The sequence below is a fragment of the Bos mutus genome, chromosome 1 (genome assembly GCF_027580195.1).
Source record: "Bos mutus isolate GX-2022 chromosome 1, NWIPB_WYAK_1.1, whole genome shotgun sequence".
Taxonomy (NCBI): Eukaryota; Metazoa; Chordata; class Mammalia; order Artiodactyla; family Bovidae; genus Bos; species Bos mutus.
The window spans coordinates 67,928,862-67,955,830 of NC_091617.1; the positions used below are offsets into that span (position 1 = coordinate 67,928,862).

Genomic DNA, 26,969 nt, shown 5'->3' on the forward strand with positions numbered 1-26,969 from the left:
CACTCCACAGACTCATGGCTCGGGACCTCTCTAGGGTCTTCCTGCAACACACAGCTTCTTCATTGACTCAGTTTCATGAAAACAAAGCAAAAGCTAAAATGTTAAGAAAAAGAAATGTAAAGAAAAAGACTGTTTCTTTCATGCTTGTCTTATTCTTACTTCCCTTAAGTTTGTAGGCAAGGATATGGACTAAAAATTTTGTTTGGGCTCTTTGCCATATATTATCTGATAAATGACTTATATCCAGCATGTATTAAGAACTCTAACAAATCTATAATCAAAAGATAACCTAGGTTCTGAAAAATGAGAAAAAAAACTTGACACTTTCTAAAAGTAGATTCCAGCAGTCAATAAGCATATGAAAATGTGCTCACCATGATGAGTCATCAGGAAAATACAACCTAAAGTCATAAGATATCACTTCACACCCACTAGCATGGCTAAAATTAAATAGACTGATAGTACCAAATGATGGTGAACAACTGTAACTTTCACAGGGAATGTGAAATTCCTCTTGGGAATGTTAAGCATATACTTATCCTATGACCCTACAGTCACACTCCTAAGTGACTCTCAAGAGAAATGAAAAGCGTGTCCACAAAAGACTTGTGTAAGTCTTTCACATCAGCCTTACTCATAGTAGCGAAATACTGAAAACACCCTAGGAGTTCATCAACTTGAGGGCTGGTAAAAAAATCACGGTGTCTCTACACCATGGAACAGTACTCAGCAGCAGCAAGGAATGAACAGATACAGCACAACTGAATCTTAAATACAGTGTGTTGAACACAAGAAGCCAGACATGAGAGTCCACATTGTATGATTTCATTTATACAGAATCTAAGAATCTGTGATGATAGAAATCAGAAAGTAGTACCTGAAGGCAGTGGACAGGAACTGACTGGGAGGGGTGAGTCCCTAGGGTGATGGAAAGGTCCTGTATTTTGTTTTTGGTGACGGTTACACTGGTATCTAAAGTTGTCAAAACTCACAGAACTGAGTATCTGTGTATCTTATTGTATGCAAATTTTACTTCAATTTTTTTTAATACAAGAAGGAAAAACATTTATAGGCCTAGCCTACAAAGTCCTATTCATTCTATAAATTATCTCTTATAAATTATAAGTTGGTGGTGGTTTAGTTGCTAAGTTGTGTCTGACTCTTTGCAACCCCATGGACTGTAGCCCACCAGGCTCCTCTGTCCATGGGATTCTCCAGGCAAGAATACTGGAGTGAGTTGCCATTTCCTTCTCCAGGGGATCTTCCCCACCAAGGGATTGAACATGGGTGTCCTGCATTGCAGGCAGGACTCTTTACCAACTGAGCCATCAAGGAAGCCCACAATTATAAGTTCTTGCTCTTGTTTTTCTCATTTTAACTCCCTTCTCTAGTTAGAGAATGAAGTGCTTTTCAAAGATAGGATATAACAAAAACCTGTGTGCCTGCCAACCTGCTGATTCCCAAATCACCAAGAACTCCCCACAATAAATTGATACCAGGTTTTGGGCTGAACTCAGTGGATCCCTTAGTTGACCTGCAAAGAGGTAGGGGCATAAAGTGAGAACCCATGACACTGAAGGGTTTAAAAAAAAAAAATTTATTGTACCATAGTTGATTTACAATGTTGTGTTAGCTTCAGATGTACAGCAAAGTGAATCAGTTATACAAATACCCACTCTTTTTAGATTTGTTTCCCATATAGGCCATTACAGAGTATGGAGCCAAGTTCTCTGTGCTGTACAGTAGGTTCTTACTAGTTATCTATTTTATACACAGTCGTGTGTATGTGTCAGTCTCAGTCTTCCAATGTATTCTGCCTCCCCCGCTTTACCCCCTGGTAACTGTGAGTTTGTTTTCTACATCTGTAGCTCTATTTCTGTTTTGTAGATAAGTTCATTTGTACCCTTTTTTTTAAGGTTCCACATATAAGTAATATCATATGATATTTGTCTTCCTCTGTCTGACTTGTGAAGGTAATATTTTTAGTTGCCCCATTTCTGCTTTGAAGACAGTAATTGCACTTTCAATGGAGGAAAGTCTTACTGTTAGATGAAGAATGGGAATCCTGTGCCTCTCATGAGGGACTGCTTGCCTTTCCCATCTGGGTCTGTGTGGCCCTGGCACAGCATGGTACAGCACCATCTCCCGTTGTGAATAGGCTGCATCAGACTGGTCTTTCCTTCTCTTTGTCTCCTGATGTTCCTGGATAGCAGTGTTTGGTAACTGGGAAGGTTTTGCCACATGTCAGCTGGGATGACTGCCAGCATGATGAAGATTACTAAGCTGGTCTCTGGGCTGTGTGCTTAGGGTGCCTGGACCAAACTGCACTGTGTGATCTGGGGTGAGGCTTCCATTGCCTCTTCCCAGAAAAGAGAGAGACACTACCTGTGCCATTCACACGTACTTCATGAGATAACACACCTGAAACCCACTTTGGAAAAGGTTTTGTTTGATTTATGTATCATGTGGAATTATTATCCAGTTAAGTACTTCTGAGTTGTTCCTGTGTGTTTGATGGCAGCGAGCCTAAGGAAGTGTAGGATTCAGTCTCCGGGTGCAGGCACTTATTTGAGTAAATGAGGGCACATCACATGACTGAAACTGTAGAGCAATAACCAATTAGCAAATCCATGTTAGGGCAGTCTCCCTTCATTCCATGCTTCAGTCTTCATTAGAATCATGTGTGCCTTTCAATAGCATGTAATCTTCTTGGATTTCTACTGGTAAGGTATACATTTACACCTTCTTTAGTCACTATTACCAGGCATCACCCTTTGTGAGTAATAGAATTCTGTACCCAGAACACAGGAACCAGATCAGGATCCCTGGGTTTGGTGTACACCAGCTCTGAACAATTATGTGACCTTCGGTCATTGCCTGGGCTTCTCCAGCCTTCTGTTTGTTTCTTGAAGTTAGGCTCAGTACTTAGTTTCTGAGGCCTTCTCCAATGATGAGATCTTTAGAACAACAGTTACGGTATGGTGGACTAAGTGTTTGCAGTAAGGAGAGAAACTGAGTTATATCCTCCGGTCGTGTCCCTCATGAGTAGGGTAAACTCGGGGCAAACCATTCCACTTGTGTGAGTGAGTATCGGCTGCTTTCTCTGTGAGATGGACCTAGAGATCTCCACTCGGCCTCTGTCTCAGGTTATTGCGGGTGGAGTGAGATGGAGCATGCAAAACCTTTCTAAACCATAAGTCATCATTTAAGTATTTGCTGCTGCTGTAGACACTAAAGCACAGGGAGAACAATTTTTTTAACATTTTAATTTTATATTGGAGCATAGCTGGTTCCAGGTGTGCAGCAAAGTAGCTGTTGTAGACATTGAAACACAGGGAGAACCCTATTAAAGGCATGCATACATGGGTGCCTGGCATCATTGCTTAAACGTAGTCTAGGGGTCAGGAAAGAGATGCAAAGCAGAGTCAGATCTGACCTAGATTAGTTAATAAGGCTCAGAATCAGTGAGCTTCTACATAGCTGTCTCTTGTGAACCAGTGAAGCTGCACTGACGGTGGTTCCCTTACAGGTGACAGCAGAGCTCGACGCTTGGAATGAGGATTTGCTTCGGCAGATGAATGACTTCAACACGGAGGATCTAACACTGGCGGAACAGCGGCTGCAGCGCCACACAGAGCGGAAGCTAGCCATGAACAACATGACCTTTGAGGTCATCCAGCAAGGCCAGGATCTGCACCAGTACATCATGGAGGTCCAGGCCTCAGGTAGGAGACCTGTCCTGTGCTTATGTGTCCAGCAGGGAGATGATGAAAACAAGAACATCAATCAGCTTAACTCCAAGGGCCATTTCCACTCCACTCATTCATTCTCTTCCCACAGGTACAAGAAACAGAGAGTTTTGTACCATTTAAAAACAAACAAAAAAAGAAACTGAAGCATGAGACCTGAAATTGTTTGTCTGAGGTTTCCCAGTTAGCTATCATAAAGACAGGAATAGGACCAGGTTCTTCTGGTGCTGTGGCTGCTGCTGCTAAGTCGCTTCAGTTGCGTCCAACTCTGTGTGACCCCATAGACGGCAGCCCACCAGGCTCCCCCTGTCCCTGGTATTCTCCAGGCAAGAACACTGGAGCGGGTTGCCATTTCCTTCCCCAATGCATCTAAGTGAAAAGTGAAAGTGAAGTTGCTCAGTCATGTCCAACTCTTCACTACCCCATGGACTGCAGCCTACCAGGCTCCTCTGTCCATGGGATTTTCCAGGCAAGAGTACTGGAGTGGATTGCATTGCCTTCTCCGTGGTGCTGTGGGGAGAATGGGAAAAACCAATGATGGAAATTAGCACAGATTTACAAACATGGTGCTCTAGAGAAATAAACCAAGGGGGCTCCAAATGCCATCAGCCATCCTTGTGACTTGTATTCAGATGTGTAGATATTGCTGTTCCACCCCTACCCCCTGCACATACTCTCCTGCCCTGTCCTCCACCCTCAGGGCTGACTCCTCATCTCCAGTCCATGCCTCTCAGTGTTACACCTCCTTGCAATCCCATGGACTGTAGCCCACCAGGCTCCTCTCTCCATGGAGTTCTCCAGGCAAGAATACTGGAATGGGTTGTCATGGCCTTCTCCAGGGATCTTCCCAACCCAGGGATTGAACCCAGGTCTCCCACATTGCAGGCAGATTCTTTACCAATTGAGCCACCAGTGAAGCCCTCCGAGAGTCCTCTTTTTTCCTATCACTGGTCTGTGTGTGAGTGTAAAAAGTACAGATAAAATTTATGGCAAGGTCATATAATTTTATAACTTCTCAAAAAACACATGGCTGTTACTCAGACTAGACTTCTTTTTCTATTTAGAATTTATTCGTTGTTTATCCAACAAATGCATGGACTCTTACGTTTCAGCTGCCACTTAGCAGAACAGCCTTTGAACTCAGAGCTGGAGAGAGCCATAGTGGTTCCCTAGTCCAGAAGGAAGAAGTTATTGGTCTGGGCCTAAAACTAGTGGACTGCCAGAGCCCAGGTCTCCTCACCCCCACCACCCCAGGTCCTCCAGGAAGAGGCAGGCAGGAGCTCAGGCCATCAACTCTGAAACACAGTTGGTCCATGTCTCTGTTGATTCAGAATCATGAGATTGTCAGACAGACCTTAGCAATCAAACTTGACTTTAGGGTACTGTGCTTCTTTTAATGACCTGAAAGGGGACATACAAGCATTCAAAGGAACTTCACTCCTAACTGGAGGAGAGACAATCTAGTAAATTCTATTTACTTTGATCAGCATTATCTTCCCTTGAATGTTCATTTTGTTGTGAACAGGCTGCAGCTGTCTGTGAGACACTGTTTTCAGGGTGCAGATCATGCTCCACACAGCTCCAGGAGGAGCCCTTATTCACTTTGTGGTATATCTGGGGATTATTTTAAAAATGACAATACCCAGATACTCTGATTTAGCACCTCTGAATGGGACTTGGGCCTTGGCAAAACCTTCTCAGATGATGCCACCGTGCGGCCAGGGCTGAGAATCACTGCTTTTTATCGTGAAGGTTAAATCACAGCAGCTGATATCTCTGATGTATCTTAGGACAGCAACTTCCAATTGTGGTCCCCAGATCAGCAGCATCAGCATTACCTGAGTACTTGTTAGAAATGCAAATTCAGGTGCCCATCCCCAGAACCTGCCACATCATAATCTCTCAGGCATGAGGCCCAACAGTAAGCCCTCCAGGTGATTCTGATGCACTAATCAAAGACTGCTGATCTAGGACCTGCTCTAAGTGTGGGCTCTGGGCCAGCAGCACCAGCATCGCTCAAGAGCTGATTGGAAAGACAGAATCCCAGACTTAGGAATCTGAACCTCATTTTATCTTCAAGTAAATTATGTGCACTTTAAAGTTTGAGAAGCAGTATTCTTGGCCACAGATGTACCTTTTCAAGGCCTTATTACAGAAGGGGAAAACTGATGGAGAACCTTGTCTGGACTCAAGGTTTCACCCTATAGCTTGTCCTCATGATCCTCGAGATAGCTGGCTATCCAACTAAGATAGGGAAACATGAGAGAATGCAGACACAGTTCCTAGGAAGGAGGCTGTGCAGAGAAATTCTGCAGGTATGCTTATCCCTTCATCCCTCAGTACTGATGTGTCTCGCAGGTGGAGAGCCTCATCTGCCTGAAAACTTGCGGCACTTAGGAGCAAGGTGCTGGTATGATCCTCGGCAAGTGCACCTCTGTCCAAGAGCCAGATATCCTTGGTAACAGAAAGACTGCCAGGAGCTAGCAGTCCCTGTAGACCGACTGTGCTTGGCGGCCACCTTAACCATGAGGGCTGAGTGGGTGAAACACCCCAGGCAAATGGGCTGCCCACCCCCACATATCCTGTTCTAGAAATGAGCTTTGTCAAAAGAGCCTTGATTGGCCTCTTCAGCCCTCTCTGCTGGGACGGCTGTTCCCTGCTCCTCCTTGGCTAGCTGTTCAGTCTGGCATAGCCCACGAGAGCTCCAGTGGAGTAGTTCCAGGGCTCTCAGGGAAGCTTCCTCTGTCTGCTGCCATGTGCCTGTCCTGCAGAGGAGGTGTCTCTCTCATCTCTGGCTTGGAGGGAGGGCAGCATCACACCGGAGCTGGGACTGCGAGTGGAAGTTGAAGGTGGACTGAGAGTGGGCCTTGCCAAAAACCTGGGTGGCTGACGAATGCAGAACTTCAGAGACACAGCAGTCAGGGAACAAATAGGTTGGGCATTTGCCTTGTATGTCTAATGAATTATATTTGAACTAGAGGTAAAAAACAAAAACAAAAAAAAACTGCTGTCTCAGAAAAAGAACAATTGGAAAAATGAAGAATTTGGTTGCTATGTAGCCTTCCAAGCTGAATTAATTAAGGGCTTATGCTTTGATTTTTATAGGAATAAATGGAAGTAGGGAATTTCCTTACACTAACTTTTAGGTGTGAACTGTGTAACATTCAGCCAGGTTCTACTAAATCCGCCTGATTTGCTAAGAGCCCAAACCAAAGCAAAAGCCTCTGCTTAAATCAACATCAGCCTTAAACGTAGTTGGCAAAATAGGAACATTTTCTTTACCAGCACATTATTTAGGGTTATCTACTGGGCCTCAACTTAGGAAGTGGCAGGTTTTTCTGAAAAGAGTCATGCTGGGTCAAACACGCTGGCAGAATTTAGAATTCAAGGTCCAGCTGCACCACCAACAAGCAGTCTGACTTTGGAAGTCACTATTCTTTCTCTGTAGACCTTAGTTTCTTCTTCTGTCTAGCGTGGAAGGTGGGCCTTCATTCTTAAACTTCCCTTCAGTTCTCACTTGCCATGATTTAGCCTCACTGCCCCCACTGGTTATGCCCCAGCTCGTCTCCCTAATGTTATCTGACCATGCGACTATTACATGTGACCTTAGAAATAAGACAAGAGCTGTGTATCTTGTGCATATGTTCCTTTCATGGTTTAATCAAAGCATCAAGTTCTCTCTTTATGGAAGGTCTTTAAGTGAAAACTCTTTGGAGTGTGTGGCAATGGTGCTTAAAATTTACTGTGCTTGGGAAGAACCCAGCCCCAGCACTTAAATTAATTCTTAAAGTAGGTTGTGAGGATCACTCGTCTCTTTGAACATAGAGGTTAATTGTACAGCCAGGTGAGATTTCTGGGTTGGAATATGCATCATACCTCCCACTGCATGGGTTCCCTGAGCATGTTATCCAATCTCTCCAAGCCTCACCTTCCTCTAAAAACAGCAATTATAGGAATCCTAACCATATGAAGTCACTGTGAGCATCCAGGGGGGTGAAACATGAGCCTGGTATGAGTTCAGTAAAGCTTGATAACTGTTGTACATTGTACTGATACTGTAGCTCACACTGAATTCTATTGGGGTTATTTGTGTTCTGTAGCTTCTCCAGCAGTGTGAGGGCGGGTCATTTCCTTCCTTCTCTTTACGTTTCCAGCATCCAGCAGAGTGGTTATGTCTCACTCATAGCAATTTCTCTATATTGACATTTGCTGAATTAATCAAGTGAACATAAGTCTGGGAGAAACCAATATACATAAAAATCAGTTCAGTTCAGTTCAGTCGCTCAGTCGTGTCCGACTCTTTGCGACCCTATGAATCACAGCACAGCAGGCCTCCCTGTCCATCACCAACTCCCGGAGTTCACTTAAATAATGGACCACAAATAATTGTACTTATGTTGTAAAAGGAAAAAAAAGGCCTGTCTTCTTCCAAAATGTAAGCTACTCTGGGGTGAAGGAATGCGGCTCTGAGAGGAAGGGAAGAGAAGCTGATGTAAAATGATGGTTCTCAGCCTGACTACATATTTTGGAATCACCTGAAGAGCTTCTTAAAAATACCAGTGTCTGGATCCCGCTCCTCAGGGATTCTTAGTTAATTGGTCTAGAGTGAGCCCAGATTTTTTAAACTTCCCAGGTGATTCTAATATATAGCCAGGGTTGAAAATACTCATCTAAAAACCTGATTAAAGGACTTTGTAATTTCAGAACTGGGTGTTAATTGAGGTAGTGACACAGAAAGAGTGGGGGGAGGAGAAAAGAAGATGTTCTCTATCTGAGGCAGACACAGATATTTAAAGAACATACAAACAGTTGAAAAACATGTTACAAGTATGGGCAGCATAGCCAGAAATACCTAACTCTACCCTAGACCACAGCCTCCTCTCTCCATGAGGAAATTAAAGTGATACTCTCAATCTGGCAGCAAAGGAAAACAAAATAACATTTTATTACTAACTGTGGGCTTGAACCCTCAGTAATTGCTATGCTGAATGTTCTGGTAACTGAGTGTACCCTGAGGAATGTCTCTGTCCCTGGATCGCTGACCATTGTTTCATCTTATCCAGTGGATCCCAATCTTTATTGCACATTGGAATCACCCTGAGAACTTTAAGGTGGGAATTCCTGTTGCCTGGTTCCTACCCATAGAGATTTTGATGTTATTGGTCTGGGCTGTGGCCAGGACATGGTGACTTTTAAAGTTCTCCAGATGAATCTTATGTGAGCCAAAGTTGAGAGCCTAGTCTAGTAGCATCCAAATCATCATTTCTAATGATATACTTTGAACAAGCTCATAAACATCTGATGGTAAGATTTTCTATTTACATTTTATATAAGTCATTCAATAGTCCCATCAGTAATCAACACAGAATATAATTTCCCCCAAGGGAAAGGAAAAAGTGGGGATATGGGTGTTTTTGAGCCTACTAAATGCCAGGCCCTGTATCTACCTTATCTCTCTTAGTCCTCATAACAATCCCGAGGACTCAATGTTCATATTCCCATCTTACACAGGCTCAGAGGGGATTTGGAACCCAGAGCCTCACTGTTAATAGGTTGCAGAGCCTGCATTCCAACCTAACTCTGTCCCCAGAGCTCTCAGGTTACCCGAGTTCTTCCTAAAGAGGCCCCTGTGTTCATTAAACAGGTATTTTGGGAGTATTATGTGTCAAGCACTGTGCTAGGTCCTAAAGAAGCTGAGATACATGAAATAGAAATGGCCCTGGCCCCAGGGAACCTACATTACTGTGAGGACACAGACAAGTTAGTAAGGAACTGACCTCAATGGAAGTGTTCTGACACAAGGATATTTGCAGGACATTGTGGAGGTATATCAGAAAGAAATTTCAATACAGCTTTCTCTAGAGAGGCTGACAAACTATTTCAGTATGAATATATTTCATTACTTGATGGAAAAGACAAACATCTTATTGCATCTCTGGAGAGCCCCTAAGGAAGACAATTAGGCCTCAGATTAGATTGAAAGGAGTAATGTCAATACACGAAAATACTCTTTGCTATTGATTGATGCTGCTTACCAGTTGATGGGTATTAGCTGAGACTCATGTCAGTGTGCTTGTGGGCACCAGGAAAGAGGCATGAGTTTCTGTTCTTCTAGGTATTGCTGGAGTAACTCTGCATGTTCCTCCCATTCACTTCATTCATGTGATGAGTTGTTGAGTGTAGAAATGCAATAGGCATTGTCTTCACCCATTTTATTTCCTGTTCATCTCATTAAAAAAAAATCAAGTGAAATTAATGAAAATGAAGGACTGGAGTCTCAGGGCAGGCAGGTTCTAGATGGTGTTCTAAGCAGGTGGCTGGCCCCTTTGATGAGGTACGAGGCTTAGATAGCCCATTTGCATGTGATGTGGCAGATGTGAGCCATGGGCTTCCCATAGAAAGACACTTAGCCCAAGCCCAGCATACTAAACACCAGAGATGCATGCAGAATGAAAATGAAATGGAAAAACATCTGCATTGTGGCTGGAAGCAAGGATCTACTTCTGCAGGTGAATCTTGTATTACATTTTTAGGAAGTAAACATGGAAGTCAAGGGTTATCCCATGATGCCTAGCAATGCAAAGGTAGAAATTTTCCTTTTATCTTTTTTTATTTCAGTCAAAGTGATGCTCTACCACATCCTCTTGGTAATTGAAAATAGTAAGTGGAGGGAGTTGACTGCCAAAAGAACAAGCCATTCCCTTCTCTGTCTCCCACAGATACAGATTTTCAGGACCTGGGACTTAGAATTATGAAACCAACAGAAAAAATAAACATGGAAAGATACTGAAATTACTACATGTAACACCAGAAAAAAATCTCCCACTCTCCCATATTGTCTTATATAAAACACTATTTTTGGCTCTAGAACTGAATTTCCCTTCACATGTATAGACTTTCTTTATACATTCCCACTGCATCAGGCCACTGTGTTGGTGGTGGCGATGATGAATTTCTGATGTTTCAGTCAAAGTGAGGGGGGAGTCTCAAAAGGGCGATTTTTTTATGTGGCTGTACACTGAGATTTTGGGGCTTCTCTGAGTGTGATCTCCATGGAAGTAACTATACTTTGGCACCCTGAACTTCATGGTAGTTGGGATTCTGTTTGTCAGTATCAGGACCACAACTGCACCAGGTCATAGATTCCAGGATATGGGCTCAGGGAAAGGATCTGGACAAAATTAAGAATCTGAGGAGCCAGGTGGAGTCAGGGATCAGAAGGAGGCAAGCAATCCAGAGTTAGGATTTTCCCAAAGCCAAGGACCTGAGCAGGGCTTAATCAGAAATAGCTGGACAGTAAGAATCAAGAAATAATACAACTTGCATGAAGTTGGAGATAGGAGCCAAGAAGACATGAATGTCAGAAGATAGAAAGTTGAAAGTTTGAGTCAGGAACCAGGAAAGCCGTGGGACTGAGGAGCAAAGCATGTTTATTGTTATCATATGTTAGATACTTATATATATATTATATATTATCTCGTTGAATCCTCCCAGCCAGCTCCTGAGATAGGTGGCTAAGTAAAATCCCATTGTACATATAAGGAAAGTGAAGTTTCTGAAAGCTTAGGTAACTTGCCAAGATCAGGATTCTGATTTGGGACAGGCTTCACACATTCCATGTGCTCTATCACAGCAAGTAAGGAATCACAGTCAAGTCACTAGAGGACAGAAGGACCTTGATAACTAGGCAGTGCCTTTGCTCCATCTTAGAGTTCCTTAGTGACCCTTGCTGAAGCAGAAATCTGTTGGAGAAAGGCTACTTTAGGCCTGTTGGTGATAATGTGTGAATAGGAGCTCTGGTTTGGAGAAGAGAGAAAGTGTGTGTGTGTGTGTGTGTGTGTGTGTGTGTGTGCGCGCGCGTACGTGCGCACGCACGCACGCATGCCTGTGTGCTGGGAGAGGTACTCCAAAAAAATAAGACAGGGAGGTGAGGGGTTTTACACAAGGAGTGGAGCCACAGCTTCTGCCTGGTGGGTGTTGATTCGTCTCCCCTCAAAGTCAGGTGATTGGCAGTTTATTAATAAACTTTGGGAGCCCTTGTTGGTGACTGGTGGGGCTTACTAATGCTTTGAATCAGTAGAAGGATGAGCAAACTCTCCTGTGGGCACAATTTTAGTGTGATGATTTTTCTAAATGGATAAATACTCAGTGTGTGCTAAGTCGCTTCGGTCGTGTCTGACTCTTTACGACCCCATAGACTGTAGCCCACCAGGCTCCTTTTTCCATGGGATTCTCCAGGCAAGAATACTGGAGTGGATTGCCGTTTCCTTCTCCAGGAGATCTTCCCCACCCAGGGACTGAACCCATGTCTCTTGTACTAGCAAGTGGATTCTTTACTGCTGAACCACCTGAGAAGGCCAAGTACTCAGTACCCCTGTGATATTGCTGGGGTATGGTTATCAGGCATGTTTGCCTGTATTTGATAAACAATAGAGCTAGCAGGTATTTCTAAGAGTGCTTTTTTAGGGAACCTAAGTAGTTGACTAATAAAATTACCACTGGCCAACTATTCTCTTCAGAATGCATTTAGCTTCTAATCTTGAATTGCATCTGACCAGCTGAAAGAGAGTGTGCCTTTGGCAGAAGTTCCTGAGACAGCGTCTTTTGGGCTTTGTTTTGTATTTCCCAATGTAATCCAAAGGCTTGGTTGTGAACATTCTGGGTGTTGGCAAACCACCCAGTAAGGACTGCTGTATGTGGTCTTGTCTGGGGATGGACTCCAGTAAGCCACCTCTTTGACTCCAGTTGGTAAGGAGCTGATCATCTGTTAAAGAGTTGTTCCCTGGCAAAGGATCAGTTAATCCAATAGAGATGGTATGCTTTGAGCATCTCAAAGGCCCATATGGTGATTTATCCATTTTCACAGAGTGATATGCAGAGGTTGGGAGGGTACTGGTGTCGTCTTTCTGAATTCCAGCTTTCATATGCATGCTGAAGGAAATGTAGTCTTTACTGTACTACCTGGTTTTTAATTGTTTACATTTTGTTTTAATCAGGGATTGAGTTAATCTGTGAAAAAGACATTGATCTGGCAGCCCAGGTACAAGAGCTATTAGAGTTTCTCCATGAGAAACAGCATGAGTTGGAGCTCAACGCAGAGCAGACCCACAAGCGACTTGAGCAGTGCCTCCAACTGCGGCACCTCCAGGCCGAGGTCAAACAGGTGAGCCTGGCCCTCCACCTTCAGCCTGGGCTTTCCAGTGGCTGAGTCTGGTCTGGGCCTGCTCCTGGTATTGGGTAAGGCATGAAGAGCCTCAGGTGTGACCAGAACTTAGGAATAGGTAAGTTAAGGAATGGTTGTATTAGCTTCTGAAAGCTAGTCTGCCGTCTATTGACTCTAACAAATAGATCTAATGGTCCAGTGGCTCAGACTTACAAACCCATGATTTCTCCGGCATATAACAATCTAAGGAGAACATCTTCTCAGGGCTTTTCCAGGTTGTCCTCAGTCACTGAATCCATTCTCTTCCTTTCTGTCCTCAATCCTGCATAGAGTTCATGGGAAAGGCAAAGCCTTTATCAATAGACATATTCAGGCTTTAGAGCCAGACTGATTAATTTGGGGGCACCTATGTGTCTAGTAAGGACCTAACATATTCTTGATAATAAGTGGTAGCCATCATTCACTTCCCATTATTCTTTTCCGTATGTTTGTGGTTTTTATAAGAAAATGTTCTCGCCACGTTAAAGCCAACTTTAAAGAGTTCTTACCTGTATGAGACATGATACTATCTATTGTTCTAAAGGATATTCCTGTACCATTCCTAGGGATTTATAGGAACATACACACAATGACCAATGATACATTTTAAAAATACTATATATTTATATTATAAACAGACTAAATGGGAATTTTCAGCATAATGATTGGTGACTTCCTATTTAGACAAAGTGGGACTGAAGAAATCCGAATATAATTATAGTTCCACTTATTGAGTGTCATAGACCTTTTATACCTATCTCTTGATCAGTCCTCACAACCATTCTCTGAAACAAACATTACTCTCCTTTCAGAGGAAGTCACTGAAGCTTAGCAAGGTCACCAGACAAAGGTCACACTGAAGAAAGAACTCGCCATCACCTTCCCCATGTCCAGGAGAACTTCCTGGCAGGCTAGACCCCACAGCACTTCACTGTTTGCTTCTTTTGCTCCAGACTCTCCCAATCAACCCGTTTCCCCTGCTTCCTCTAGGCAGAGCCCCGCCCAAAAATATCATGTTCAGTAACCGCTAGAACTTTTAGATTTAAGTCTATCAATTTAGCACAGGGAACAAAAATATATTTTATAATTATTTCTTGGTCCCTTTTATTCAGGGTAGTCCTTGTTAATGCCTGTGCTTATATAGTTATTATATAGTATTTATTATAATGTGCAAAATTACCTTCTCTGCCCCCCTTCTTTTCCAATCAGTGCTGAGTTCTCACATTCTGTGCTAAAGATTCATCTTTAGCACCAGTGACATCACTGAGCCCTAAGCAAAGCCAGGTCACAGCACTGCCATCCAGGTTTTTTTCAGTTTAATTATCCTGGGGTCACACCTAATTGTCTGGAGAGACATGTTACTCGTGATGACATGGTAGAAATCCTAGCAGGCCCAGAGTAGGGATGAGTATTCAAATTCTGAATCTTTTTTGGCAGCAATGATAGTAATTTCTTTCTTATGAGAAGTACTTTGAGAAGTACTTTCTCATTTGTGATCTCAATTTAGGAGAAAAAGTCCATGAGAGAGAGTGGTGTACATTTACTTTACAAATGAGGAACTGAGGTACTATAAGATGAGTGTTCCCAGGGCCTTGTGGCTGCTTAGCTGAAACTGGAGCCCAGGCCTCCTAAATCCAGACCTGGGACTTCTTCTCTGCTCTTTGTTCATGGTCATCTCAATAAACTGGATAACAGGAAAATTATTCCTAATTGAATTTTTGAGATGGAAGTACCAGACCACCTTACCTGTCTCCTGAAAAACCTGCATGCAGGTCAATAAGCAACAGTTAGAACCAGACATGGAACAACGGACTGGTTCAAAATTGGGAAAGGAGTACAACAAGGCCGTATATCAGCACCTTGCTTATTTAACTTATATTATGCAGAGTACATCATGTGAAATGCTGGGCTGGATGAATCACAAGCTGGAATCAAGACTGCTAAGAGAAATATCAACAACTTCAGATATGCAAATGATACCACTCTAATGGCAGGAAATGAAGAGGAACTAAAGAGCCTCTTGATGAAGGTGAAAGAAGAGAGTGAAAAAGCTGGCTTAAAATTCAGCATTCAAAAAACTACGATCATGACATCTGGTCACATCACTTCATGGCAAATAGCAGGGAAAAAAGTGGAAACGATGACAGATTTTCTTTCCTTGGGCTCCAAAATCACTGTGGATGGTAACTGTGGCCATGAAATTAAAAGACTCTTGCTCCTTGGAAAAAAAGTTATGACAAACCTAGACACTATTAAAAAGCAGACACATCACTTTGCCAGCAAAGGTCCATCTAGTCAAAGCTATGGTTTTTCCAGTAGTCATGTATGGATGTGAGAGTTGGACCATAAAGAAGGCTGAGTGTTGAACAGTTGATGCTTTAAAATTGTGGTGCTAGCATAGACTCTAGAGAGTCCCTTGGACTTCATGGAGATCAAACCAGTCAACCCTAAAGGAAATAAACCCTGAATATTCATTGGAAGGACTAATGCTGAAGCTGAAGCTCCAATATTTTGGCCACCTGAATCGAAGAGCCAACTAATTGGAAAAGAGCTTGTTGCTGGGAAAGATTGAGAGCAAGAGGAGAAGGAGGTGACAGAGGATAAGATGGTTAGATAGAATCACCAACTCAATGGACATGAATTTGAGCCAACTCTGGGAGAGAGTGAAAGACAGGGAAGCCTGGCGTGCTGCAGTGCATGGTACACAAAGAGGTGGACATGACTTAGCGAAAGAACAACAACATCATATAATTTTGTTTGCATTCTTTATTTTTTATTTATTTTTGTTACAGAATTCATAGTAGAGCCAACTTTCTAATTATGTTTTTCTTGACTGTGATGAAAATGGAAATGAAATGAATTTTTAACTTTCCAAGTATACATTCTGTATAGGATGGGGAGCTAAAGGATGATAGGTAGTTTGTCAAGTGGGGAAGTAGATTAACCAAATATGGATCATCCAGGCTTGACTAATTGCATACATTCCCATTCAGTATTTCATGAATTATAGAGCAAAAAAAAGTTCTTCTGGAATTTCAAATTCCAGAAGAGAAAATTCTAGAATGAGAAAATTCCTTCTTCTCTTCACCATGGCAAGAATGACACATGGGGGATTGTAGTTCAAAATGGTACTGGATGGCTGAGATCAGCCTTTAGGAAACCACGAAGGCCTTGGCAGCGGATATCAGCCCTTGCAGGTGCCGAGGGGCTGCTGTTCAGTTAAGCCATTATGCATCATTAAACAGACTTGTTCTCCTTGTCAGCGTGGGCTCTTTCTTTAGGGAGTCATCGAATCCAGTTTCAGAGAAGGCATTCGGTGTTTGATGGAAGTTGGTGGAGCAGGAAATATTGACTTGGAAGCTGTTGACACTTGGAAAGAGGGAGTTAATTTAGATGTCAGTATTGATCATGTGGGCTAAATTTAGACACCAGCTTGAGAGTTTCTCTTTGGAATGTACTCTCAAAAAAAAAAAAAAAAGACACCTTAATTGAAGTGCCATTAATAGAGACAGAAAGGGAGAGGACAACACTGTGTTATGTCTCTGTCATTATAGCGCAGAGGTTAAAGGTTTAGATTTGGCCTTCATAACCTATGTGAAGTTATACCACAGTTATATTAAACTGGAGCTCAGAGGAGCAGTGATATCACAGACGTTGACTAAAAATAATTTTCAAGTATTTAGAACAAATGAAACTGATTAGTGCAACTGATTTGCTTTCTGAGGGATTACTTAGGATTTTGTGTCTAAGATAAATGGCCCCAGCATCTCCAGAGAAATGCTGAGTCTTGAAGGAAACCACTCCCCTGATTCCCATGGTCCAGGGCCCTAGACCACCCAGATACCCCCTTTCTTCTAGAAAAATTGTTCAGATTATTCTCCAGACCCCACAGAATGCTCTGATTGTTTTCTAGGAAAATTGCTACTCTGGTAAGGATGACCTTACACTTATTAGATAATTGAGGGAGATTTGAAAAACCTATTTACTGGGCATAAAACTAAATGAATGCCCATATGTATTCCTGCAGAGCAATGCATTTAGCAGAAAATAGGCCAAAATGGATTTGTAGGATGTTGGAGCTCTGAGCTATGGGAAAATAAATTGTACTTATTTGTCTACTAAAGACATTGACTTAAATTATCCCTGTGGACTAAATACTGGCCAATATTTTCATATGATCAAGATAGGAATTTAAAACAAAGGAGAAAATATTACCTTATCCTCATATTCATATAGAAAATACCATTTAATTCTGTTCACTGTACAAAATTAAAAGGAGTTGGAGTAGTACCGAAAGATAGGCAGCCATAGGGACAAGTATCATCCATTTGTTTCAAAATGGAGATAATTAAGAAGACACACAGAGTCTATAAAACCATGAAAGATAAACATATATAACTCATAAATTGTGAATTTTTTTAACTAAGAAATACTAGAAATATAACAGGCTCCCATTTAACCACCTGAGAGGCTGACGATTTTCCTGTGGTTAGAGTTTCAGAAATGACTGTGCCTTGTGATAAATCATCTGCAGTAGCAGGAGCCTCATAGGTTTCCTGTCAGTGTGACCTAGAGAACACAGTCATAGCCAAGCAACTTCCCCAACCTACGTGGGCACAGGGTCCAGCTTGCCCAGCGTAGGTGGCATCATCATTTTGGACATTCACATCTAGTTAACCAAATCCACCCTTCTCCCAACTCGGTTATCTGAGCTTCTAAACGAAGCAGATCTCTGTGTTCAGTCCCCCCTCAGCCTGACTGAGCTGAATTGGTGACTTAACTCCCAAGCCCCCAAGCAGCAATACTCTTCCCAACCCTCATTTCTGCAGGGCTATGTTTCTCTGTTATCCTGTGGTTATAGGGACAGTCTTTGAATTTTGAAAGGAGTATGGAATATTATGGCTCCAAGTGACCTTTAAAGACCATCTAACCTGTTGGTAAACTATGATCCAAGATGAATGATCTATGTAAAATGTGTGTTTATAGGATTACATCTTATAGTTTACAAAATACTTTTACAGTAATTATTTCATTTCAACTATACCTTGTGACTTACCATTTTACAGATAAGAAAACTGAGCCTCAGGGAGATTAAATGATGTTTCGAAAGTCAAATAGCTCAAGATTAGTGGGCCAATATTTCTCATGTTACAAAATTTCTTCTACTACCTTTCTCTCATTTGGATGCTCACAGAGAATAAATAACCAATTTTATGAACCAGGAAGATAAAGGATGACAGTAATGGAAAATTATACCAACAAGAGTTATTGATCAGAGCGCAAAGACTGATGATAAGAAAACAGCTAAGGTATCTATATCTCATCAGAATATACAAATGAACTCTGCAAATACTAGAATATAAGTTGGTATTCCTAAACTCTTTTTCTTCTCATTGTGAGAGGTATAATTGTAGAATCATAGTTAGGTTTGTCTCGAAACTAAAAATCACCACCATCATCAGGCTTTGCCTTTAACAGTATGCTACATCAACCCTGATACAGGAAAGAAAGATATCCTACCTTTACAGATGAAAAAGCTGTGGCTCAGGGGTGGCTTTATCAAGTAGAAACAAAGCCAGGTGTTTTGACTTGAGATTTTGTGTTCTTTCAACATGGTCTCAGTTCTGCTTCTAGGACTGAGTCCAGGACTTCAACATGGGAGATTTGATTCTAGGAAGATAAAAATGCTTGTAGTTTAATCATTGGCATCAGTCCCACCCCTGAACCAAGCCATTGATTAAACTGCCATGCATTTTTGTCTTCCTAAAATCAAATTTCCTATTTAAAGTTCTGGAATGCCTTTATAAACAACATTTGGGAAATAAAAATGAACAAGGATATCAAGGATATGGCATGATTTAATGTAAGATGCAGAGACTAAAACCTATCATATTTCTAAATGGAGAATCTGGTAGATGGAGATCCCACAACTATAGCTATAACTGATGCTTTCAGTTGGCTCAGAATAGAGAGAAAAATATTCCAGCATGAACTCAAGAGGCCCAGAGGGAGTCAGATTGCCCCACCCCCCAAGTGTTGATTTGTGATGCACATTGAGAAAATGTTTCTCTGACACCCTCAAATGAATCTTGAACCAAGCAAGTTGTGATGAATCATGGCAGAAGGACTTACATAGTTCAGAAATATAAATTATGAGCTCTATTTTCCAAAGGAGTGAAGCATTTGGGCATGCAATCTGTGTATGCATGTACCCAAACTTACAGCCAGCTTTTAGAAATCATAAGCGCCTCTAGTCAGCCAACTACAGTGCACCAGTGGCATCAGAGATTTCACACATACACTCTGAACAGTTATTTCCTGCAACTAATTGCTTTACAGATTGGCGTCTCATCCGCAATCTGCCAGACTGCCCGTGAATTAACATCTCAATCCAAATAGCCCAGCTTCAATGGGATTTATGTCCCAATGTTATCCATGCACAATATGGCATCAGTCATTGTCTGCCCAAGGAGAACATTTGAGAAATGCCAGTGAGGGTTATGGAAAAGGAGACTAGGATTAGTATTTTTCTAATTGTTTAACATGAAGAAGTTGAGAGAAGAAAAAAAAAAAAATCTCAAAACCTCTGAAACAGATTGTGATGTCTTCTGCTTTGCCTTGAGGGAACAGATGGATGATATTTACTGATCTTGAAATTTCAGAAGAACTTTTATTTCCTCTCCAAGCAAACTCTCAGACTCTTTAATAAAGCAAATATTTGGCAATTTTCTGATGACCAGACACAAGGTAGATTTTCAAGGCCTAATACTTCCAGTTTGATTATTTGCACCAGACTCTATTAGCTGGGTAATTGCCACATTTCCATTTCAGCTAGGACTATCTAGACAGTATCAGCTGTTTCTCCTTCTATTCTAATATTCTCTAGCTGAATTTTCTTTCCCCCAGTACTAAGTTAAGGTCACCTAGAAATCTTACTCAGCCTAGCCATAACCTCTAAATAAATCAATTATAACATACTCTTTTGTTTTCTAATGATCCAGTGTATGGGTGATTCATACTATTTTGCTTGTTTTCTTTTTCCTCCTTTTGGGTTGTTTAACCAATCAAGGCTGAGACTTGTCTACTCTTGGCTATTTTGCAAACCGTAGGAGGTTGGACCCACTTTTCAGGTGTGACTTGGATATTTTCCACAGTGACTTGGATATTTTCACTCTTTCAAAAATGTTACTGCATACCTGTCATATGAAAAGCACTATGCTAGGCATTGGGTGAGATTATGATATGACTCATGTATTAATCAAGTCTCCCAGAAGTTTACATTCTAACGAGGGGAGATGAAACATAGGTCAAAATAACCAAATAAGGCAGACTTCCGTGAGTGCCACAGAATGGTCTGGTTTCGCTAGATGATGAAGAAATTGTTTCTAATAGGTGTGATGAGATATAGAAGATTTCAAGCAGTTGTTGGCCTTAAAAAAGAAAAGGATACCATACCGATATTCCATACATATGGAATTTATTTATTTTTACCATACTGTGTTCCAGAAGGAACTTCAGAAACATACCTACAGTGCAATCAGATAAAGTAATGTTTAAATTAAGTAGCTGAGGAGACTGGGATTGAAGAGTGATAAGGGTAGGAAAGAAAATGTGAAGCTGGGAATAAGATTGGTACTTACAATAAATATCTTATGGCACAGGGTTCCAGATAAATTTGGAGAGATTTTACTTATCCAGATCCTTCCTATCTTCTCTTGGTTGCAGGTAGGAGATAGTGAGCTATCCGACTGAAGGCCATTCACCTGTGCTCTTGTCCCAACTCCCTAGGTCCTAGGATGGATCCGCAATGGGGAGTCAATGCTCAATGCCAGCCTGGTCAACGCCAGCTCTTTGTCTGAAGCAGAGCAGCTACAGCGGGAGCACGAGCAGTTCCAACTAGCCATCGAGGTAACACCCAGATCTGACTGCACTGTCCTCCCTTCCCTTCTCTGCTGTGCAACTTAGGCAGGATGATTCCTTAAGGTGTGGGTTTTCCTTTATGTGGTGAAGCCATTACTCTTTCTTGTGAAATGGGCCAGGTAGCTTCCTTATCACCCAGGAATTAGAGAAGCAAATCCAAGGCTTCATCACCCCAAGGAAGCCTGGTATTAGAAGACAAGTATTCACACTCCAAATGTGGTCTTTTTTATTAGTACCTTTAACCTTCAAGGCCCTTGGTCCATTGAGTCTTTTAATACCTTATGATCTATGCATCATGTGAAAAATATAAAGCTAAAAAGTTAGAAGTCACTTCCAGTTGAAGCTCACTCAGAATTGAGGATAAACAATTATAGAAGTCAGTAGTAAATTAGGATTCCATTTTTAAACATTTGATTTACATGTAACATTTAGATTTCATTGTCAAATCTGCCTTTTAACAAGAGCAGTGAGCACAGGAGCAGACTACACTAGATAGTTTGTTTCACTGAAAGTAGTTGTTCAATAATGCGGGTGGAAGTCATATTTAAAGAATAAACTAAAATCAGAAATTTACCAACCAAGGCTATTTTAAAATAAAATTCCACTTGTGATAGTCTAATGTGAATTTTGTCTAGCTTTAAATAATATCTTTAATTATCCTTTGTACTGGAACATTTCCTTCCCAAAGAGACTTGAGCTGATTGCTCTAGAACAGTATGGAGAAAGAGTAGGAAATAGGACATGGGAACTATGCTAAAAATAAGTTCAGTTCCAATGGGAAAAGAGATAAAGAGAGAAAACCTCAAAGACCTGCATCACTTGTGGTTCAGTATAGAACTTAACCCACTTTTGAATGTGTAAGAAGTGCAAAGGTATTATCTTCTACTAAAGAAACACAACAGTGATAAAATCTTAACTGTCTGTGTCATGAAGTTTATCTTTAATACAGTGGTCCAACTGATTGCTAGCCATTTTTAAACTAGTATTGATGGATTTCAGCCATTAATTTTCGAAAAGCTTTCTTATATGTGAAAATGTAGCATTAACATGAATGTCATACTTCTCTAAGACGTTTGATAACTTCTTAGGAAATATTGCGTTTTACTGGCACACCCAAATATTAGGGTGTTGGGATCTATTCATTGTGAAGGAAAAATCAAGATTGAGATTATAATAAAAAATTAGGCCCACAGTGGTCAAAGCCCCATTGAGAGGTGGCCGTGAAGAAAATGAAAGTCGGGCAGTCACATTCAAGGCTTGACGTGAATCTGTGAGAGACACTAGGCGAAGAAGGGACAGCTGTTGGCCATACCTCCTCCTTACTTACCTTGAATGTGGATGTTTACCTGCCCTGTCAGATAATTCAATTTTCAGTCCCTTAATTAGATGTTGGGCTAGTAAAACCAAGTGTCGTGACCCACTTGAGTGTCTCAATGAGCTAGTAGAAAATAGTGGGTAAATCCGTTAGTAATGTTACTGAAATAGCTAAATTCTATCTGACTTGCTTATGCAGTATACACAAATTTGTATTAGATGATGTTGCATCCTTACAGAATAGAGGCTTACTAAGCATCTGTGTCTCTAAATTTCATGGATGCAACTTGATCAAATATTCCTAGGATATATGTTGAGATATAAATGCCTGTAGAGTTTGTCTGTGGACTCAAGAGGACTTGACAAAACAAACAGGATTTCTGGTAGATCTTGGGAATGGAAGGTGGGTAGGGTCTGCAGCTTGGCTAGAATAATGACAAGAACAGAGCCAGAATTTCAACATATGCTCCTTCTCCAGGTGGCATTATGCTTCTCTCTAAATATGTCAATTTAGACCAGGTTCTGCACTGGGGGAACATATGCCAGGTAGGGTGTGAGCAATTTGATAGGAGATTTTACTAGTCTGGTTTTATTTAACCCATTTTGATACTGTTACTGGAGGTCCTTACAGTGATAGGGAACATAATTTGACTTCTTGGGCCCTAAGAAAGAATCCTGGCCTCTAGAAGGGAAAATAAAATAGCTCTATGTAAGACAATTATATAATTTATTGTTAGAACTAAGACTCTTTTAAGAGAAAAAGTGGGAACTAATAATAACTAATCCAGAAAAATCAGCATGGACTAGAACTCTCATGGGAAAACCGAGATGTTTGCTCCCCCTAGCTTGATTGGCCTCATCTGTCTGAAGGTTTTGGTCTCCTTAAAGAAGGTCAGAATGTTTACCTGAAGTATACTTGGTTACCGAAAAACTTCCCCAGAGCCATTCAGAATGCAGAGCAGTAGACAGCTCTCCAGAAATACAGCTTTACAGATTCGTATTTGTTAGTATCCAAATGTTGTGGCTGACGTGTCTTCAAGAACTGTGAACATCATAGAGGCACCCTTGTTTTTATAACCTGCTTTTTAAAATCCATTTTTATTTGAAATCCTCTTATGCATTCTAAGCATAAGCACTATGACAGTAGTTAAAACTGGATAATAAATTCAGTTGATTTGGTTTGGTTTTCTTCCATGTCCCCCTACTAAATATGAACATCCTTGATAATCCATGTCTCAAAGACATAGCACTTAATAAGATTAGATAATAGTAGAAATAAATGCAAAATAATGACTCAAGCTTAGTGAAGCAGAGATTATGTCATGTGCATAAGAGTTTATTATTTAGGAAATGAAAGGGAAGAAGAGGCTCCCAGGACTATTAGATATTAATGAGTTTCAAAATAAGGAAGAGGATTTGTTACATAGCATAAATTGTAAGAAAATTAAAGTTACTCCTCTACTCTGAGAAAAAGGTACAATAAAGGTTTATGATGACAATTATATGCTGGTTTTATATATTGAGGAGAGACAAGATAATTATCAGAATCACTGATTCTACTTAGTGAGCCCTTCCTCTGAATGAGAAACTGTATATACCATTCTAATTGCTAGATATGAAATGATGTGATATGGTGGAAAGGACATAAATTTGGAAATAGGTCAAACCTGAATCTGATTTCATCACTTCCTTGTATGTACGTTTGGGGGCAAGTACCTTGATCAGCCTGAGCCTCAGTTTCTTAATCTGTAAAGTGGAAATAAGAATATCCACCTGTAGAAGTATCATAAGAACTAGAAAAATTCATAAGTACAGTGCCTAGCACAGAAAATACACATGACTAAATGGCTTTTAAAGAGATTTTAAGAGTTTCATTAAGTAAGGAAAATCAGCCAAGTGGTATAGGCATTCAGAAGAGGGTAGTTTTTAGTAAGTCTCAGGCTATCCAGAAAGATCTCTGAAGGTGGTCAGAGCTGAGCTGAGTGTCCAAGGGAATAGATGAGAAGTCTATGGAAGTGAACCAAAACCAAGAATGGACCTGAGGGTACTTCTACATTTAGGAGACAGGAAAAGAAAATGGTACCAATAAGAAAAATAGAGAAAGAAACCAAAGATTTGTAATGGATTATTTCTACTTGTTAGTTTATTTTTTCTAACTTCATGTAGCAATTAGGAAGATTGCTACATGATAAGAATGTGCTCATCAGGACTGAAGGCTAAATCAGTGGCAAAGTAAGGGAATAAAGGAGTCTAGGTGCTGTAGGAGGTCATGCTAACATAGCTCATGCTGAGGACAGATTCAGCAGAGGGGAAAGGGCAGCCAGAAGGTAGTTGATAGGCTGTGTAGACTGCAGTTTGGAATGAAGGTAAAGCAGGAGGTAGAGGTGAAAAGAGGGGAGGTTGTATTCACACACAAGCAATGCTTGAATGGATTTGCTCTGGGGAACTGTCCCTGCACTGCAGCCCAAGACGAGCAGAAATCATTCAGGAGTAAGGCTCTGGGCTTCCAGCTGTTCTTCCCCACTGTCAGCTAAGCTATCCTTTCCTGAAAGTGCAAAGGCCAAATTCATACTATGCCATTGGGTTGAAATGATCCCAGTAGCTGAAGCTGGGATAATATTAGCTGGTTGAAGTCCTATGGCTCATCCACATCAGTCTCTTATTTTAATAAATTGTGTTTATTTGGCTGTCTCCCTGCCACCCAGTTCTCCAACCTATTCTCCCCACCTCCTTCAGTTAAAGTGAACTCAGGATGCAAACCACACTTACCTGAATAAGAAAACAAACCTTCTGCAGTATAGATTATCCTAAAGGCAAACATAAATAATGTGGTAATGCGGGATTATATGTTAAACTGAATTATCTTCTGTACTGTTCTGTTCCCTTGACAACTAAGAGATGGTGTGAGATTCTACTCTCCTGCTTTACTAACCTGTCAAATGTCTTCCTTCTACTAGAACCCTTTTAAAAATGATCATTCGTGTTTAAAATGATTGCATTGTTGGTTGAGACTTGTATTACATGGGGATTTTTTTATGTACTGTGTTTATTTGATCTGCAGAGTGGGACTACAGCAATAGCCTCCTCTGAAAACTGATGATGAATACTTTTATGATTAGATTGGAAAAGGAGATTTAATTAATGGTTGAGTCAACCAGGAAGCAGATTTATACACAACTGTGTTTCTCTAGCACAGAAACTAAAATGTCTTTAAAACGAAGAGTGATGCAAATAAATGAGAAAGGGGTAGGGACAGGAGTTAGGGACCTGAGCAGTTAGTTAATGAAAATGTTTGATATTCATTTTTTAAATATGCTTTTAAAACAGTGATGACAACATGTTTGAATCAGTCATTTAAAGCTCTTTAACTTTTCTGCATCTTTCCACTCACGCCTCACTCCACCCCTTCCCATACCACGCCTGGGCTGTTCCCACGGACCTCTCTCTCCTCCCCTTGTGCCCAGTCCCTCTTTCATGCCACTTCCTTGCAGAAGACACACCAGAGCGCCCTGCAGGTTCAGCAGAAAGCTGAGGCGCTGCTCCAGGCTGGTCACTATGATGCAGATGCCATCCGGGAATGTGCTGAGAAGGTGGCCCTCCACTGGCAGCAACTCATGCTCAAGATGGAAGACCGACTGAAACTGGTCAATGCCTCAGTGGCCTTTTATAAAACTTCTGAGCAGGTGAGGGAGAGGGCTGTGTGGGCCTGAGACCAATGGAGGGCAGTTTTCTGCCACACATGGCAAGTCTGTAGGATCTACCTTAGCAAGAAGCCAATCCTCTCAGCACTAGCCTGAGAGTACAAGAATGATTTGTGGAAACACCATGGTTTGCTTCCATATGATTATTTCCATTAAAGGAGTGAACCACGTGATTTGTTTCTTATAAATTTCTCAAACTCACTAGATGTAGGTGTTGAAGTAGAAATTGGTTGGGCATATGCTGAATGCTAGGTTTCAGTGATGTACCAGTTAGCTCTGGCCACAATAATGCTGTATAACAAATCACCCCCAATCCCAGTGGTGTAAAACAATGAACAACTATTTTTGCTTAGGTATCTAGTATGCAGCTGATCTTGGCTGAGCATAGTAAAACTAGGCTCCAAGCTACAGGTTGGAACTAGATCTGTTCCTGTATTTCTCTTCCTTCTTGACTGGCAGGTATTTGAGCCACATTTATGGTGAAAGGCAGGGGTGCAAGAGCCCAAAATCTACTGTGCAAGTGCATTTCAAGTTTGCCTGTGTCATGTGCTGTAACATCCTTTTGGCCAAAACAAGTCATGTGTCCAAGCCAACATCAGTGAAGTGTGCCTCCTGTGAGGATTGTGAAAAGAGAGTGATGAGTTCCTGAACACAGTTTGCTGCTGCTGCTGAGTCGCTTCAGTCGTGTCCGACTCTGTGCGACCCCATAGACGGCAGCCCACCAGGCTCCCCCATCCCTGGGATTCTCCAGGCAAGAACATTGGAGTGGGTTGCCATTTCCTTCTCCAATGTGTGAAAGTGAAAAGTGAAAGGGAAGTCGCTCAGTCGTGTCCGACTCTAGCGACCCCATGGACTGCAGCCTACCAGGCTCCTCCATCCATGGGATTTTCCAGGCAAAAGTACTGGAGTGGGGTGCCATTGCCTTCTCCGGAACACTAGTTAGGCTCACAGTTCTCTGATGACAGAGAGCCGTGTTTCCTGTACTACACCGGGAATCCCATGAATGAGATGTAACCTGTCTGTCAGTGGGCCCTGCAGCCAGCATTCATCTTTACACCTTCTCTCAGTCCTCCTTTCAAGCAT

At 41.5% G+C, this 26,969-nt stretch overlaps 1 protein-coding gene across 15 annotated transcripts in view; it reads left to right on the plus strand.

The window, feature by feature from the left end:
* KALRN (kalirin RhoGEF kinase) overlaps positions 1 to 26,969 on the plus strand; it is a 692,774-nt gene that overhangs the window by 393,868 nt on the left and 271,937 nt on the right. For 12 of the 15 annotated variants that reach the window (XM_070370301.1, XM_070370325.1, XM_070370311.1 and 9 more), the window contains 4 exons: positions 3,530 to 3,725; positions 12,746 to 12,912; positions 20,740 to 20,859; positions 25,650 to 25,868. In XM_070370301.1, the coding sequence (XP_070226402.1) occupies positions 3,530 to 3,725; positions 12,746 to 12,912; positions 20,740 to 20,859; positions 25,650 to 25,868 (702 nt within the window). The remainder of the gene's footprint in view (positions 1 to 3,529; positions 3,726 to 12,745; positions 12,913 to 20,739; positions 20,860 to 25,649; positions 25,869 to 26,969) is intronic. The other 3 variants (XM_070370315.1, XM_070370372.1, XM_070370377.1) reach the window with 1 other exon arrangement.